The sequence below is a fragment of the Aphis gossypii genome, chromosome X, assembly GCF_020184175.1.
Source record: "Aphis gossypii isolate Hap1 chromosome X, ASM2018417v2, whole genome shotgun sequence".
Lineage (NCBI taxonomy): Eukaryota > Metazoa > Arthropoda > Insecta > Hemiptera > Aphididae > Aphis > Aphis gossypii.
Genome location: NC_065533.1, coordinates 50,495,636 through 50,511,279, shown reverse-complemented (window position 1 = coordinate 50,511,279; position 15,644 = coordinate 50,495,636). Strand labels below are relative to the sequence as shown.

At 28.9% G+C, this 15,644-nt stretch overlaps 1 protein-coding gene across 2 annotated transcripts; it reads right to left on the bottom strand.

The window, feature by feature from the left end:
• Positions 1 to 4,577: 4,577 nt before the first annotated feature.
• Positions 4,578 to 15,271, bottom strand: LOC114130726 (proton-coupled amino acid transporter-like protein CG1139). 2 transcript variants are annotated; one of them, XM_027995765.2, is made up of 9 exons: positions 14,577 to 15,271; positions 11,475 to 11,645; positions 11,249 to 11,399; positions 8,421 to 8,542; positions 6,973 to 7,057; positions 6,559 to 6,885; positions 6,298 to 6,479; positions 5,851 to 6,182; positions 4,578 to 5,777 (listed from the first exon to the last, which is right to left on the bottom strand). In XM_027995765.2, the coding sequence occupies exons 2-9, from the start codon at positions 11,633 to 11,635 to the stop codon at positions 5,269 to 5,271; spliced, it is 1,869 nt and encodes a 622-aa protein (XP_027851566.2). In that variant the 5' UTR covers positions 11,636 to 11,645; positions 14,577 to 15,271; the 3' UTR covers positions 4,578 to 5,268. The 2 variants fall into 2 exon arrangements, with proteins under 2 accessions (XP_027851566.2, XP_050063591.1); XM_050207634.1 differs by lacking the exon at positions 14,577 to 15,271 and adding an exon at positions 13,685 to 13,737.
• Positions 15,272 to 15,644: the final 373 nt, after the last annotated feature.

The window sequence follows — 15,644 nt, the reverse complement described above, 5'->3', positions numbered from 1 at the left end:
GCAACTTTCAGTTTTAACATAAACACCTAAATATTTATTACACGGTCGTCAATCATATTATATTATTATGTTAATTAAAAAAAAAAAAAAAATAGAAAATCTCAAAATCGTAAATTATGTAAACTAATCAATAATTCCATTTCACCATGCCATAACTGTCACAATTTATGAAATTCTATAACAAATTTATGAATACATTTTGTGATTGCGTAATAATCATTAATTTTACTAAAATGTGGGTCAATCGGTGGCTCGCCTGTATGTTTTTTTAAGTGTGTAAATATTAACTTTTATTTTATTCTTCGGTGTTCATTGTTCATGATAATTCTTAGTTGCGTTATAGAACACCTTAAAAATAGTTACTGTATTTCATCTATTCTAATGCATAATATGATTATAATGGGCCACTGCTGTGTAGACTATAGCTGTAACATGATTTAGAAATACAAGTGGTTCTGTACGTGAGCCGTAAATATTAAAATAATATACACATTTAAATAATTATATACGACACATAAGTTATAATTTATTATAATTTATAATATTATACTATTTATACCTTAAATATCACTACTGACGACAGAAACAATCGACGTGCTTGGCATATAGGTATACAATGAGATAACTAAATAATTCTATTATGTTTTATTAAAATATAGGAATTGGATATTTTGGCGTTGACGATTTGACGAGCGGCTACATTTCGACGATATATGTAAGATTTTAAGTAGATAATTATCATTAAAGAAACAAATATATAAATGTATTAATCAAAATAATCAAATAAAGTAGCATGCGATTTTTTCGATAGTAAAATTATTATACGATTCAAAATAAAAATCCAAAATTATTACATAAAGAATATAAAATATGTATAAGTTAACTTTAATAGCAAAAATATTAAGTATTTAATAACTAATAAGCAATATTATTTTAAGGAAATATTTTTTTCTATACTTCTTAGAAATAATTTTTTTTTTAATTATCAATTAGTTTTTAAAATTTTTACATTTGTTAATATTTTTATTCTTTTGAAAAGGATTATTTTCTGAGATATACGGTGCTTGTATAAGTATCACATCCTAGCTGGTTTAATTATGTTTAGATTTGCAATGAAAGTCCAAAGTCAGATGAGTATACATATTCATTTGTAAATTTAATTGCTTGTACACCGCCTCGAAATATAATTGTCTGTTTTTTCCTTATAATACTCTCTGGTGAAGATTTCACATGCCAAACGAATTACGTGGTTTTATCCTACTGACAGGCCAATTTTTCTTTTTAATGTAAAACTCTTCTTGCTAGTCAAATAATTTCATAAGCTCATTTGCAGTTAGTTTATTAATCAACTCTTCCGTGACCACATCTAAATCACATAATGAAATGAAGACCGAAGGGTAAAGCAATAATGAGTTTAGCGAAAACACACACATTTGTATTACTATAATATTTTAATAATAAAATGTAATTCTCTTTCTTTATTAAATTTTTATGATGACGCAATTTTATACTTACAGTAATTAATTCCCTTATTATTTCAAAAATACATTTTACTGGTTATTATTTTTATTTATTTATTTATTATATATATGTATATCCTAAACAAATAGATAAATTATTATTATTAATTATAAGCTATTAAACAATATTTTTTTCAAAAAATTTAAATATTTATATGTATGGAATAATAAAACATTGACTCATTAATAACAATGTTATAATCATCAAAAGTTGTTTAACAGTACATTGAAATTATTATTTATAACTTTTACTATACTTACAGTTTTATTGTTTACATAATATAAATTATAAAATATATGTACTAATATATAATTTTCATTTGAAATTTATTCTTGGTATTTATAATATAACTCTTAACAGTTAGAAAATATTACATATGAATTGAAAAAAAAGAAAACAATATTATTTAATATTAAGAGTAAAATTTTGGTTTTTAATTAGTTAATATAACTACTTCAATTCAGAAATTATTTGATTAACTAAAAGATAGGGCTTATTATATTTTGGATGATTGTTACAATACAATTTTCGGATGAAAAGCTAAACATTTAAGAATTGAATGGGATATTATGGATTAGTTATGCAGTGTATGAAATATTTTAAAACAAAATATATTTATAGCTTTGAAAATAAAATATACTGTACAGGTATTTACTTACTGTACCTTAAATGGTACAAGTGGCTCGGTAGTAATGTTCAGCCGTGTACCAGAAATGGTACACTTGGCAATATGGTATAAGCATTAAAAAAATGCCGAGGCAGTTAACCTGTCAATACTATTAAAGTAGATCATTTGATTTAATTAAAGTATAGTGCTCACATTTAAAGACAAGGTTGAATATTATTTCTCCTGTGTTTTTAGAATTTAATAGCGCTTCAAGCTCAATCGCTGTTTGTGGCTTAAGGCTATCAAGACATAGTTTTTTTGGGAATCTGTTACACGAGTAGAATATTTAATTAAATATTCTCATCTTTCTGGGCCAATTTATGATTTTTTTTAGACGTTGTTACAAATAAGGTATTCAAAAGGTAAAATAATATAAACATTTTTGAATCTGGAAAATATCAAATAATTGTTTAAATTAAAATCATAAAAGTAAGGTGTTTATACAATGTATTCCCATACAATATTATATGTTTTTTTTTTCATATTAATTATAATTTATAAATTTTTATTGCAAACTCCAGATACGTTTGGCAAAGAAGGGATCTTAATCAGTTAGCCCTCTGAACACGGAGTATTTCGCCGCGTTTCGAACGCTACATATCCCTAGGCGTTTTCCGTCGAATTAAAAATGTATTGGTTTATATCGGATAAATCGGAGTAACTATACGCGACGGATGTAATACGCCGCGTTTTCATCCCCTGTGGAAAACGCAATCAGGCTAAGGTAAGTAATAAAAACGCGACGTATTACGTCCGTCGTGTATATAGCTACTATATTAAATAAATCAACGCGTTTTTAATCCGACGGACAACGCGGTGGAGTACGCCGTGTATAGTTCCGGCCTATAAGAAATATGTTAGTGGCCCTGAACTGACTCCCTCAATTTTATTAATAAATAGTATGGAATTTAATTGTTCCGATGTAGGTTCATACAGTATACATTATACATTATACTTTGTATAATTAACATTCGTGTAATAGTTTTTTTTTTAAATTCTTTATTAATCCATCTGTTACTGCAATAGTTCTTATTCAAAATATTAAAAATATAAAATAATATATACACATCAGAAAATGTTGGGTAGTTATATGAAAACATACATTTTTTCAAATTAATAATTCCCTAAAATAATAAAACAAAAACAATAATAAAACAATAATAATAATAATATGACCTTTTCACATCTGATAACCAGTAACATATTTAGGACCTTTGTTCCATAGTTAAAACAGCTCGTTTACTATTATCTGACAAACTTTTTATAGTAGACAATTTTAAAACGTTTAAATCATTTAAACTAATGTGTATTCGAGTAGAAAAAATAAATCTTTAAGACGACATCGCCAAGCATTTTTTTTTTGTCCGCATTAAATTTATCATAAATGTATATAGAACCTTTTATCACGTTTTTATTTATATTCGCTTGTACTTTAAATATTTGTAATACTATTGACACGATAGAAACATTAGAAACACATGATGCAACAAGAAGCAAGTGTTAAGTGTACTATATAATCGTCGGCGGCGAACCCGTTCGAATTATTTTACTATCATTTATCACCGTATTCTGGTGAAATAATTTTAGATTTTTATTATATTTATGTACGATAAATACCATCGGCATTGACAACATAATATTAGAATATATTTGTATGTTTATAACTTATAGGTAATATGTAAAAAATATATAGAACGCAAAGCACTCTTTATAAAAAATATGACAACACTGGTATTGTGACTTGTGGAGCAACACAAATATCAGATTTTTCTAAAATATTGCCAGGGTCACCACTTAGGTTTTGGATTTTTCGTATATGCGAATAACATTTACTATTTAATATTTATTTAATCAATTTATCATAATTTGATTATGTTTTTAGCACTTCGATAATTTCTACTATACACACTATATTATTATACTACCTACTAAAATAATAACTATGCACTGGTTGGAAAGCTTTGAAAGCTTTTGGTTGCGGTTACGGTTAGAATTTAGAAAAAAAAACATAAATTTTAACTGATTTTTTTAAGTATCAGTTTCCAAAAACCTGAGGCTAACTGAGAATGCTAAAATATATATTTACCTATAGTATTGTATTTATCTATTTAACAAAATGTAACAATACGTCAATACCTTTTAAGATATATTTTTAAAAAAAAAGATTAGGTATTGAAGAATTTTTAGTTTTCATACGAAGGTACTTTCTACCTTATAGTATGTGATACATGTTCTTTAGATAAACAGTGAATAAATAAGTATAACTATCTAAAATATTTTCGAATAATTTAATTAATATAAATATTATGCTTAAATACACTTTTATACTGACCTTGAGAAAATAGACAACTACTACGAAAACTCATAAATAAATACACGATACACGCTATTATGTTGAAAAAATAATTTAATATGTATTTCGAACAAAAAAAAAAAAAACATATAAATAAAATATTTTAAAAATAATACCAACAGTACAATCATTTGGCATTTTCATCGTTTCATAAAAAATATATATTTATTATGATTTCAATTATTTTACAAGTAGCAATTGATGAAATGCAAAATAAATTTTTAAAAATGTCTTATAAAATTAGTAACATATGACAGAGAAAACGTGAGATAGTATAATAATTTAGAAGTAATAATGACAATAATAAATATGTACCTACTATTGTATTTAAAATTATGTGGTACATTTTGCTTTCAACGCACTTGTATAGAACAACACGTTGAGTTGATCAAATAAAAGAAGGAAATAATACATTTTAAATAAAAATAAAAATAAATAGGTCTAAGACAGACAGTATCAGTCAATAACAACACCTACCTACAACAATTATATTATGACAATAATAGACCTTTAGGAAAAAAAATTATGATATAATAATTATGTCCTAAGTATATTAAGTACATAAGGATGAGACTATAAAAGTGAAATCAATTATAATGATAACACTCAAATAGTCGGCATAATAATATATCAAATGGTGAGTAAGTGATTTTACAACATCTCTTCACGGATTTAAAAAGTTATTTAAAATATGGGTCGGTGTATCGGCGGTGTTTATGAATATCGATTAATTTATTTCTTTTGTCAAAAGAAACGCTGATTCCGGCCCTGGGCCTATAGTAGTCGTTATCATTGCAATGGTAGAATTCATAGATTGCATTTTATTACTGGATCCGTAAGACTGAAATATGTCAACTAAAGATGCATATGCTCCAGAAACCATGGCAAATAAAGCGAGTAAAATGATAGCCACGTCTTTGGCAGCCACCAATCGGCTCATACCCTTCTTTCTGGTACCCAATTCATCACTGCTCATCCCCCATTCCTGTTGTTGCTGTGTACTACCACCACATTCTACATTCGTATCATCAAACATCGCATAGTTGTCGACACCGTCAAATCTTAAATCGTTTTCTGAATCTGAGTCCTCGTTAAGTTCATCATTATCGTTGTTATGATTCCAAAATAAAACCAAATGAATTGCAGCCGGACACAAAAGTCCCAGGATGGAGAAGAACACTGCCCCAAATAAAGAGATGATGGGGGCAAGGTTGGGTACGATAGCAGCAATACAAACTGCAATAAATATATCAAATAAATGTAAGTATACACTAAAACGATATTATATCAATATTAAATGGTACTGTACAAGTGCCCAGGATCATTATAGCTCGCATAACGTAGTACTCCCAGCTCATGAGGTATTCTTGCTCATCCATCTCTTCTTCAGTTTGTTTCTTCTCGTTGATTGTTGTATTCATTGTTGAAGTAACCGTGGTCATGGTCACTATGGTGCCGGCAATGGTACTTACAGTGGAAGTTTCTTTATCTGTTTTAGACATGGAATATTTGGCATTCAATTTACGTTTATGTAGCCAGGGCCCTAAGCGAGACCAAACGATCTCGCTGGGGACGCAAAACTGCAAGCCATATGAGAATAGTATCGACAGTGTGACCATGATCTTAACTGCTTCAGCAAATCTATAATTTGAAGCACAAAAAAAAAATTATTTAATGATATCACTCACTAACCTGACTATTTTCAATTTTATTATTGATTAATGACTACTAATTAGAATATTTTAAAAATACGTACAAATCGTTGGGAAGATTGAGCGTAATCGAACCTTCTGTGGTATTGCCGAAACGCAAGTATCCGAGGAAGCCAGCCATAGAGTATAAAAACACGACGAGAGTCATGGCGGCATTCAAAACTCCACATGGGCGGGCCCGGAGAAAATGCTCTGGATGACGCATTGAGTTCTCAATCGGCAGAACCTGTCATAGAAAAGTATTATTATTGAATTAGTAATTTCATAGTACTTATAATTGAATTCGTCTAAAATAAAATACATACGGTGCCGATGCCTTCCATAGCAAAGACAACAGTAGAAAAGAACAGTGGCATGTGTGCAATGGTGCCAACCCATGGGCGAGATGCCATATCTGGTAGTGGTACGGCTGCTAGCACAGCTTCTTTGCTGGAAAATGGACTGACACCGAGTACCACCCACGTCATGGAGCAACCTAAGCCGACCAGTATGAATGTTGTCGCCACGGCTGAGAAGGGGACTAAAACTCGGAGTGAACGAATGATGCCGAGAGGAAGAATCGGTAAGGCGAGACATAAGATCCAAGTACGAATGGAGTAATGATACTCTTCAGGCATGTGGTTGTCTGCGACCTGAAAAGAGTTAAAGTGGTGATAAAAAAGATAATAACTGTTTCATGTTTATATATATATATATATATGTATACAGTTGTTAAATACCTGTTTGAATGACGCTGAGACGAGTATGACGTACACACAGTTACCGAAATAATATGTGCAAAACAGTGCACCATTAACGAACCCTCTTTATTATGATGTTTTTGTAGATGGTTAAATGAACAGCGACATGACAATATGTGTAGTCACCGGATATGAAAAAAGTGTAAAAATATTGCGTTATTATTTATTGTGTATTTTTCGAAAATGTAAATTAGAAATTGGCACTAGCAAAGTGAAAAAAAAAGATTTTAACTCAAACTAGAGAAGTAGTATATTATACCTAAGGTTTTTTATTTTAGAAATAGTTATTAAGTTTTGTTTATTTTATTATATAATTATTAATTTTATGATTTTTTCCATTTCAAAGATTACAATTTTATACAGCTGGTATTTATGAGATAGTTTCACCATAATGTATAAAAGATAAAATAATCGAAAAATCATAATTTATCAAATGAATATATATTTTAATTGTGTTACTTTGTTAAAATTTAAAAATATGGATTTGGAGAATTAATTTTTTACTGATAAAATATAAAATGTTGAACATTTTCATATCATTTATGATTTAACGTTGAATTTTGGAAAATTTGTTTGGGTTATTGGTTTAAAAAATAAAAATAAGTTATATACAAGTTACAGATATTGTGACTGCTATAAGCCATGTCAACTTCTTAGTGAATTCAAACATGTGATCATTGTTATCAAGATTTTATATTGTTTATTGTATAATTGCTAACCAGATCGGATAAAAGGAACAACCATTTTTTGTATTTAGTTATGCATTAAACAGCAGTCTTGTACGTTATAAATGTACATTTGTGAGTATTTGATAATAGGTATAATTATGTATTTTTCACAATTTTATTTCACACAAATACGAAGCATATCAAAACAAATTCGCTTATAGGTATGTAAGCCTGTAATAAATCACTCTTCACATTCCCTTTTGATATTATAACTTAACCGTACTGTCTAACGAAATAAACTTTATAGTTTATTACAATTTAAATTATACACAATAAAGGTCATGGAAGTCAAACAAAATATATAAACGATTACAATACGAAAATACGTGTCAAGCTAAAACGAAATGTATGTACTCTTAAGGACGATAAGGCATACCAATAGAAGAAATTAATTGAATAATTTTAAAACTGACATCTACAGTGACTAGTAAGTAGATATTTCTTTTTAAAAAGGGTATGTATTAAGAGCCTATTGTTACAAATATATATATAGCTACAAAAATATGCTTATTAAGGTCTAAAATTTAACATTATATAGGATATGGCAATTATTCGATGACATATCAGCCGTCAAAGGATAAGATAGTCAGAAGTTCAGATTTATGAGTTATGATATTATATCAGTTATAGTAAAATAGTGTGAAGCTTTGCTAATTTTATTTTGAAAATTACAATTAATACTATAATTTATCGACATACTTGGCGAACGAAGCCCAGGCGCGAAATCGGTGCGGGCCAGTCTTAAATGCCAAATACGCGGTGTCGGCGAACCCGAGTGCCGGGCGACGCGTACGACGAGCTAGTGTTTGTGAGCACAGCACCTGAAACAAGATAAATACAATCAACCAATTATGGGAATTAACTTAACTTATGTTACAATATAGATGATGTAACAAAATTAATTTTTAAATAATTTGTAGGCACGTTATACAAGTTACTTTTTGTAGTAATAAATTAGTAAATTACTAGTGGGTTTTTTTAATGTATATGAAGTACCATTTGATAAGTTATCATTATACAAGATGTAAATATATCATATAAATACGATTTTTTGGTAGTAACTATAAGCACTAGTTTTAAATATGTAAAATGGAAAATGCATTTTTATTTAAAATAAATAATAATGTGTTTGATAATCATTGTCTTCGTTGATTTTTAAATAAATATTTTATAAAATTTAATGTTGTTGATTGTTAATATATTAATGTATTAGTATCGAAAAAATAAAAATAAAAAATATAAGTGTCTTAAATTAGTTTGTTTTTACATTTATAATCCAGAAGTATAGACTAACTTATCAAAACATAAAAAAAAATGAAACGATTATAATTAATTTTAAAAGGCAATTTATTGTAATGTAATTTAATTTAATTTTTTAAAAAAGTAACTTCTTCAAATATTTTGTTTACTATAACAAGTAGTCCACTACTATTAAAATATTTATGACTGACACTAAGTGTGCGTTGTTTTCGTGTGTGACAGCAGCAACAACACTAAAACGTAATTAAACTTACCCATACTGTAAAAACTAAATAACTTTATAAACATATTTTCGTGCGAAGTAATAAAAGAATAACTGAAAATTACAAAAGAATATCATGATGACAGCCGGTAGTTATGTAAATTATAGACCACAGCAGAATGTTAGGAAGCATATGTTAGAAATCAAACGGCGCGGGTACCGCATTCATTTGAAAGTGCGTTACAAATTACAATACTACATGTACAGTATTGTACACGAAAAGAAAAATTCGGCTTTCGGACTATACACCGCTTTGATTTTCAATGTCTTGTAAATTGTTCACTTAACTATTTCGGAATTCACCCTTAATTTAGTAGGTTGCTATATTGAATGTGTTCATTAGAATTAAATTCAAACGATTTCTCAATAATTGTATTCGAAAAACAAGAATATTTTAGTGTTGTTATTATTATTATTATTATTATTAATAATTTATTTATTTATTAGTAAAACGCTAGATCGAACTAATTTTAACAAAACGAAATCGCATAAATAATATAATAACTATTATGCTACCTAGTATTTAATATAATATTATTAAATGTTATTAATTAATATAATAATAAATTATTAAGTATTATTAATTTATTTAATCCTTGTAGTTTTAGGTATGGTTAAAATTAAAATCGTATACATTTATTGCTACGCTTAGAATCTAAAATTATTAATGGATGTTATTGCTGATAATCTAAAATATACAACGAATTTAACATTAAAATGAAAAGACATCGTTCGAAGTTAATTTTGTTTGAATAACAATTAAAAAAATTATATAATATTATAATTTTGTTTGTCAACCGATAAAACGCTGGTGACATACTTATTATAACATGAATTCAAAGAGTGTCTTTACTGTACACTTTGTGATAGTTTTCTGTCGATTATAGTATTTTGTTTTAAAATCTATTTGAAGTACGCACTTATACACTATAATAACAAAAGGTTTTCTCGAATGCATTTATCATTAGTTATATATTTCTGAATGATTTTTTATACTCTTTTATATTTTTATATTGAATGACTTTATTTTTATCTTTTATATTCTAAAGCAGAATATATTTTTAAAAGTTGTGATGTTATTAAAAATAATCTATAGGTACAATACGTCCCAATAGATACTTTTTTTTTTGAAAAATATTGAAAGTGTACATATGTGGCTTTATTTTTATAGACAAATTAATTTGTGTATAATAACTAGAGCGCGGTTTCTATGTAATTGCAAATTTTTTTCCTTTTCACATTTTTGGATTTCTGTCAGTTATCTTTACGAATTATAATAAATTGAAGATAGAGGCAAAAATTATTTTTGCATGTTTTTGCATATTTAATGATTACCTACTTATTAAATATTTTTGCATATTTGTACAATATAATTTGTCGCAGGGGGTTCGCGGTAATTTGGGGAATTTGGTTGTAGGGTTATATTTGATACAACAATATATTAGGGGTCCATTCTTAACATTTTTTATTTTTGCGGGGGGGGGGAATTATGTAAATACTCTTTACAGTATAGTATATATAACACGGCGCGCTATTTATATTACGAGTAGACATAAACAAATAAACAATGTCGTATACAATATGTATATAATATATTAATAATAACTGGGAGACGGAGTAGCCGAGCGGATTAAGGCATCGATTTATTTTCTCACTCTCTCCCTAATAATTTTTTAATTAATAATTAATAATAATTTCACGGTCCCCAAATTTACGAAAGAAGTTTTACTTCCCCAGAGTGTAATAGTGGGCTCACACACTCGCTCGTATTTTTTGTTATTAATTTGTAAACTTCAAATAAATTAAAAAAAATTCTTGCATATTATATGGCATATTTCGTTACATTTTAGTGTATAAGAATCCGGTTTCTAATAATAACATATAGTATTACTGTACATGATAATAATATATATGTTTGGTGAGTGTGGACGGATAGTCGTGCTTAGGGTGAATCAATAGAAATGATCGTATAAACGCGTGCAGTCCACCGTATCATAATACTCACCAAGAGATAGATGCAGTGCGCGCACAGTGCCCCGATGGCAGCCGTTCCGAAAAGGCCAAAAATAAGTCCGCCATTTTTGAAAGCGTTCGGCATGGCAAGGACACCGGAGCCGAGACTGCTCTTTATCAGATGCAACAAGGCACCGGTCGCACTGAAAAACCGTTTTGTATTTTAAATGTGGGGTTGGGATGATACAAACAATAATAATAATCTGATTTATTCTCACGTGGTCGAGTTTGAGCTGTCACGCATTTGAAACGGATCGTATGGCAGCTGCTTTTTTCCACCCTTGTCATGACGCCACCCTTGAGTTCCGACGTTGCCGTCGCCATCGTTGCCGTTGTTGCCGTCGCCGCCTCGGCCATTCGAACTTACGGTGTGTTTCATACTGCGAAAGCTGCCACAAAATTACGTTAGTTTTATTAGTATATTGGCCCCGTATAATCTCATTATATCAGTATAAGACGTTAATTTGTCGTCATCGTAATAATTAACATAATATGATATTTAGGTAATGCGAGATAATGTGATCAGTATAATACTATAATACTATAATAATATAGTATTATATTATTATTATGGTTTATGGATGTTAAAGATAGTCCGTCGACAGATAATTATTGTCCCCATAACAAGATGTGTTCAAAATATAAACAATTCCGTTAGATTATAGATTTATAATGTCGCGGGAATGATTAATATTTAATACTTCTATGTTATACGTGTATTGTGTACAATGTACATTACCCAAACAGCTAAAGTCAATTTTTTTCATCGGGTATTGTACTTTCAATTAATTTCAAATATTCAAATTGATTTTTGTTATTTAGTAGTCAAGAATACAGTAAGTACCTATTCTTGTTAGAATTACATAAAACTTTTAATAAAAATAATTCAAACTTAAATTATTGTACATACATTTTACTCGTATATATAAGATATAAGTATGTAACATATTATGGAAACAATATCTTGTAATAAACTAATATATATATTTATATTTAATATACCTATTTGTACAAAATCACTGTTCAATATATATACTAATACCTACAATTTTGATAATCTGATTTAAAAAATTTTATTAAAAATTTAATTTTTTAATTGGAATGCTAGATACACTGATCTACATTGTTTTCAAATCTCTCCCAAAGATAAAAATATATAATAACATCTCGTATAATTGATTGATATCATAAATTCTTTGGAATTTTAATTAGTAATGTACAAATCTAATTGAACACTAAAAAAAAAACAATTCTAACCCGTGGTAATTATAAGGTCTTAATTAAAAAAAAGAACAATTTATAAATATTATTATATAATATTATATAGGAGGACATTGAAATAAATAGTCCTCTATAATAAACTGTTGGTTCAAATAAATTATAAAATATGTTTGGTTGTATGTCCTGCTACACTATTATGTATACGAATATGTAATATTTTAATGAACGAGTGCCATTCAACATTTCGATATATATTTTTTATTTGAATGCTGTGCATGTTTTTTTTTTCAGTGAGAAGTCTTTTGATAGATTTGTTTTGATTTTTTGGTAAGACCATATGTCTATGTATAATACATTTTAATAAAATCATAAAGTTAAAATATACTCTAAATCATTTAAGTTTTTCATTTTTTTTTTTTTTATAATTTGAAAATAAATACAATCGTACAATGTTGGTTATATTTGTAATTAGCTTTAGAATGATGGTGGTTTAGTTTTTTAAAAATTTATATAATCAATATTGAAAATTTGCTCTTACATAAAATTCAGAATAGGTATTTATTCAAGCTTGATCCTAGTATCCCACTTAATTTTAAACTTGGAATTCGCGTGTTTTATGTGTGGGTAAGATAAGAATATTTAATTTTATATTTGGATGTTTTTTAAGCATTATTTTGTAAATCTATAGTAAATAATTTGTAAAGTTTAAAAGGAAAATAAGTAACATAATAATATGTAATTTAAGAAACCTACGCAACTTATTTTTTAAATTATTTTGTATACACCAACACAAAGTACATATACTCAAGTCATATAGTATGTTAATATGACTGAAATAAATAAAAATCCATATATCTAACAATACAATTTATAAAACTTAAGTTTATATTAATACAATTAACATAATATTATACTTTATGGGTATACTTAAAGTATATTATACCTATAACATTATATTATCTTGGGATTAACTTTGGTTACTTTTATTAAACAATAAGTACAATAATATTATTTATTGATTAGATTATTATATTACTTTTTATTAACTATAGTTATTTGTTTCGTATAATGACTCAACACAGTGTCTTTAAATAATGTTTATTTTTTAAACATTTCATAAAAATGTATATCTATTAGACATATGAAATCGCTATCACGGCTGTAAGTTAACGTTCTCATATAACGCGATGAAAAAAAGACCACTCACCTTCGATGACTATTTTGTTTTCGTATCTTAGAAATCATAGTAGAGCAAAGTAAATAGTAATATAAAATAAGGAAATATTAAAGTATTTTTATTTAATTTGTTTGGCTTCAATAAAATAAGTAAAAATATATATACTCGATTACGATTGGAAGTAAAATATATGTTAAAAATGTTGATATTAAGTGCTCGTCAAACAATATATTTTGTTCTCGTGTATTTTTTAACGGGTAATGATGTAAAAAGTGTATAGTGATATCAAGAGGTAAAGACTATTACTTGTGTAGATACTAGATACTATAAATTGTGCCTTCGTCAGCATACGCACATCGTTAGATAGACGGCGTAGACTACTTTGGACGTAAATGATGACGATAAATACGGATAAAAAATAAAATAATAATGCGAAATAATTACTGTTTACACTCGTTGAATCACTTGAATTTCAAGAGTAGGTATACCTACCGACATAAAAAAACATACAATCCACTTATTTGCCGTGCTTTCGCGTATTCGTTATCTTACATCAGAAACAAACACGCGTGGCAAGCACCTGAAGCCTAACCGTCCCACATATGTATTTCTTATTTCCTTACTGTTGTTAATGAGAGTAAAAGCTTTTGACAAAAAATATTTACATCCTCTCGAGACTCGAGGGAGCGGTGGCAGCCACTCTAAATTACGGTTGCGTCACGCACACCACACTCATTGTATATCTCGTTCGAAATAATAATAACGTACATGAGTAGGTACAACGAGTTTCGACGCGTTTGTATTATATATTTGCGAAAAAGACATCGGTCACACGTGTGTACACGTGAAACCGACAAAATAAAAAAAAATAAAAAAAATCAATTGAGTTATTGGAAAACAGAAAGATAAAAACGTCTCGTACCTTTAGCAGCTGGTGGTGATGGTGATTTTTGTGTGCGCTACTGCAGCTAACGGTGGTGCAGCAGAAATGCTGCGATTTTCTTTTGTTGGCCGCAATTGTCACGGTCGCCGGTAGCTGCTTTTCTCGTCCAGTTGTCCCGGTTTCCGGAAAATATGTATCCGGCGTGACCGCTGTACAGATTAGCGGTCGACGGTCGGACGTGAGAGATCGTCGACGACTGAACAGATTTTCGATTTAAACGCGTATACGAGTAAAATATAATATAACGACCACGACGACAATAATAATTATTATCGATATAATTTAATTAATTTCGACGGTGATTACGTGCACGGACTAGCAGCAGCAGCAGCAGTTAGTCATCGTTTTATTATTATATCAGTGACTTTTATGCTCCCCGAGTCTCGGCGACGGCGAAACCAATACCACCGTCCGGTCGACAAAACGAAGCGAAGTCGTCGGCGAGTCGCTGCCGCTGAGGTAGAATAGGTAGATGGATATACTGCCGTTGCTGTTACTCGACTGTCAGTGACTGTGCGCTACGCGACCACAAGATGAGACGATGTTGCGATGAATGAACGGATTTGTGACAACAGAACGTAATAATAATATTTTATATAGAAACGATATAGTTGTAATGAGTGCGTAGATTGCACTAATTTGTCTTAATGATAGAATCAATCAGAGCAGCTCTCTGTACGTATACGTTCCAAAGTGGCGATGACGGCGGCGGCGCCTCGTAATGACAATACACCGATAACGAGCGAGATAATAATTACTCTGACCATGGGCGCGTCGAGAGAGCTATAGACGACACGCATATATTGTAATATTATAATAATAATAATATGTAACCGAATGCGATTCGAACGCGCAGAAAACCGAACGCCGCCGACTTTAGAATATCGTATAATATATATTATGGTGTAAATGCCAATAATATATCGTAGGATATATTTTTAAACGCTATCACCTACATATAAACGTCTGAGATAAGACTTTTAGCGTGATGTGATAGGTATACTGTACAGACTACAGACGCCCATGTCCCACATATATATATATATA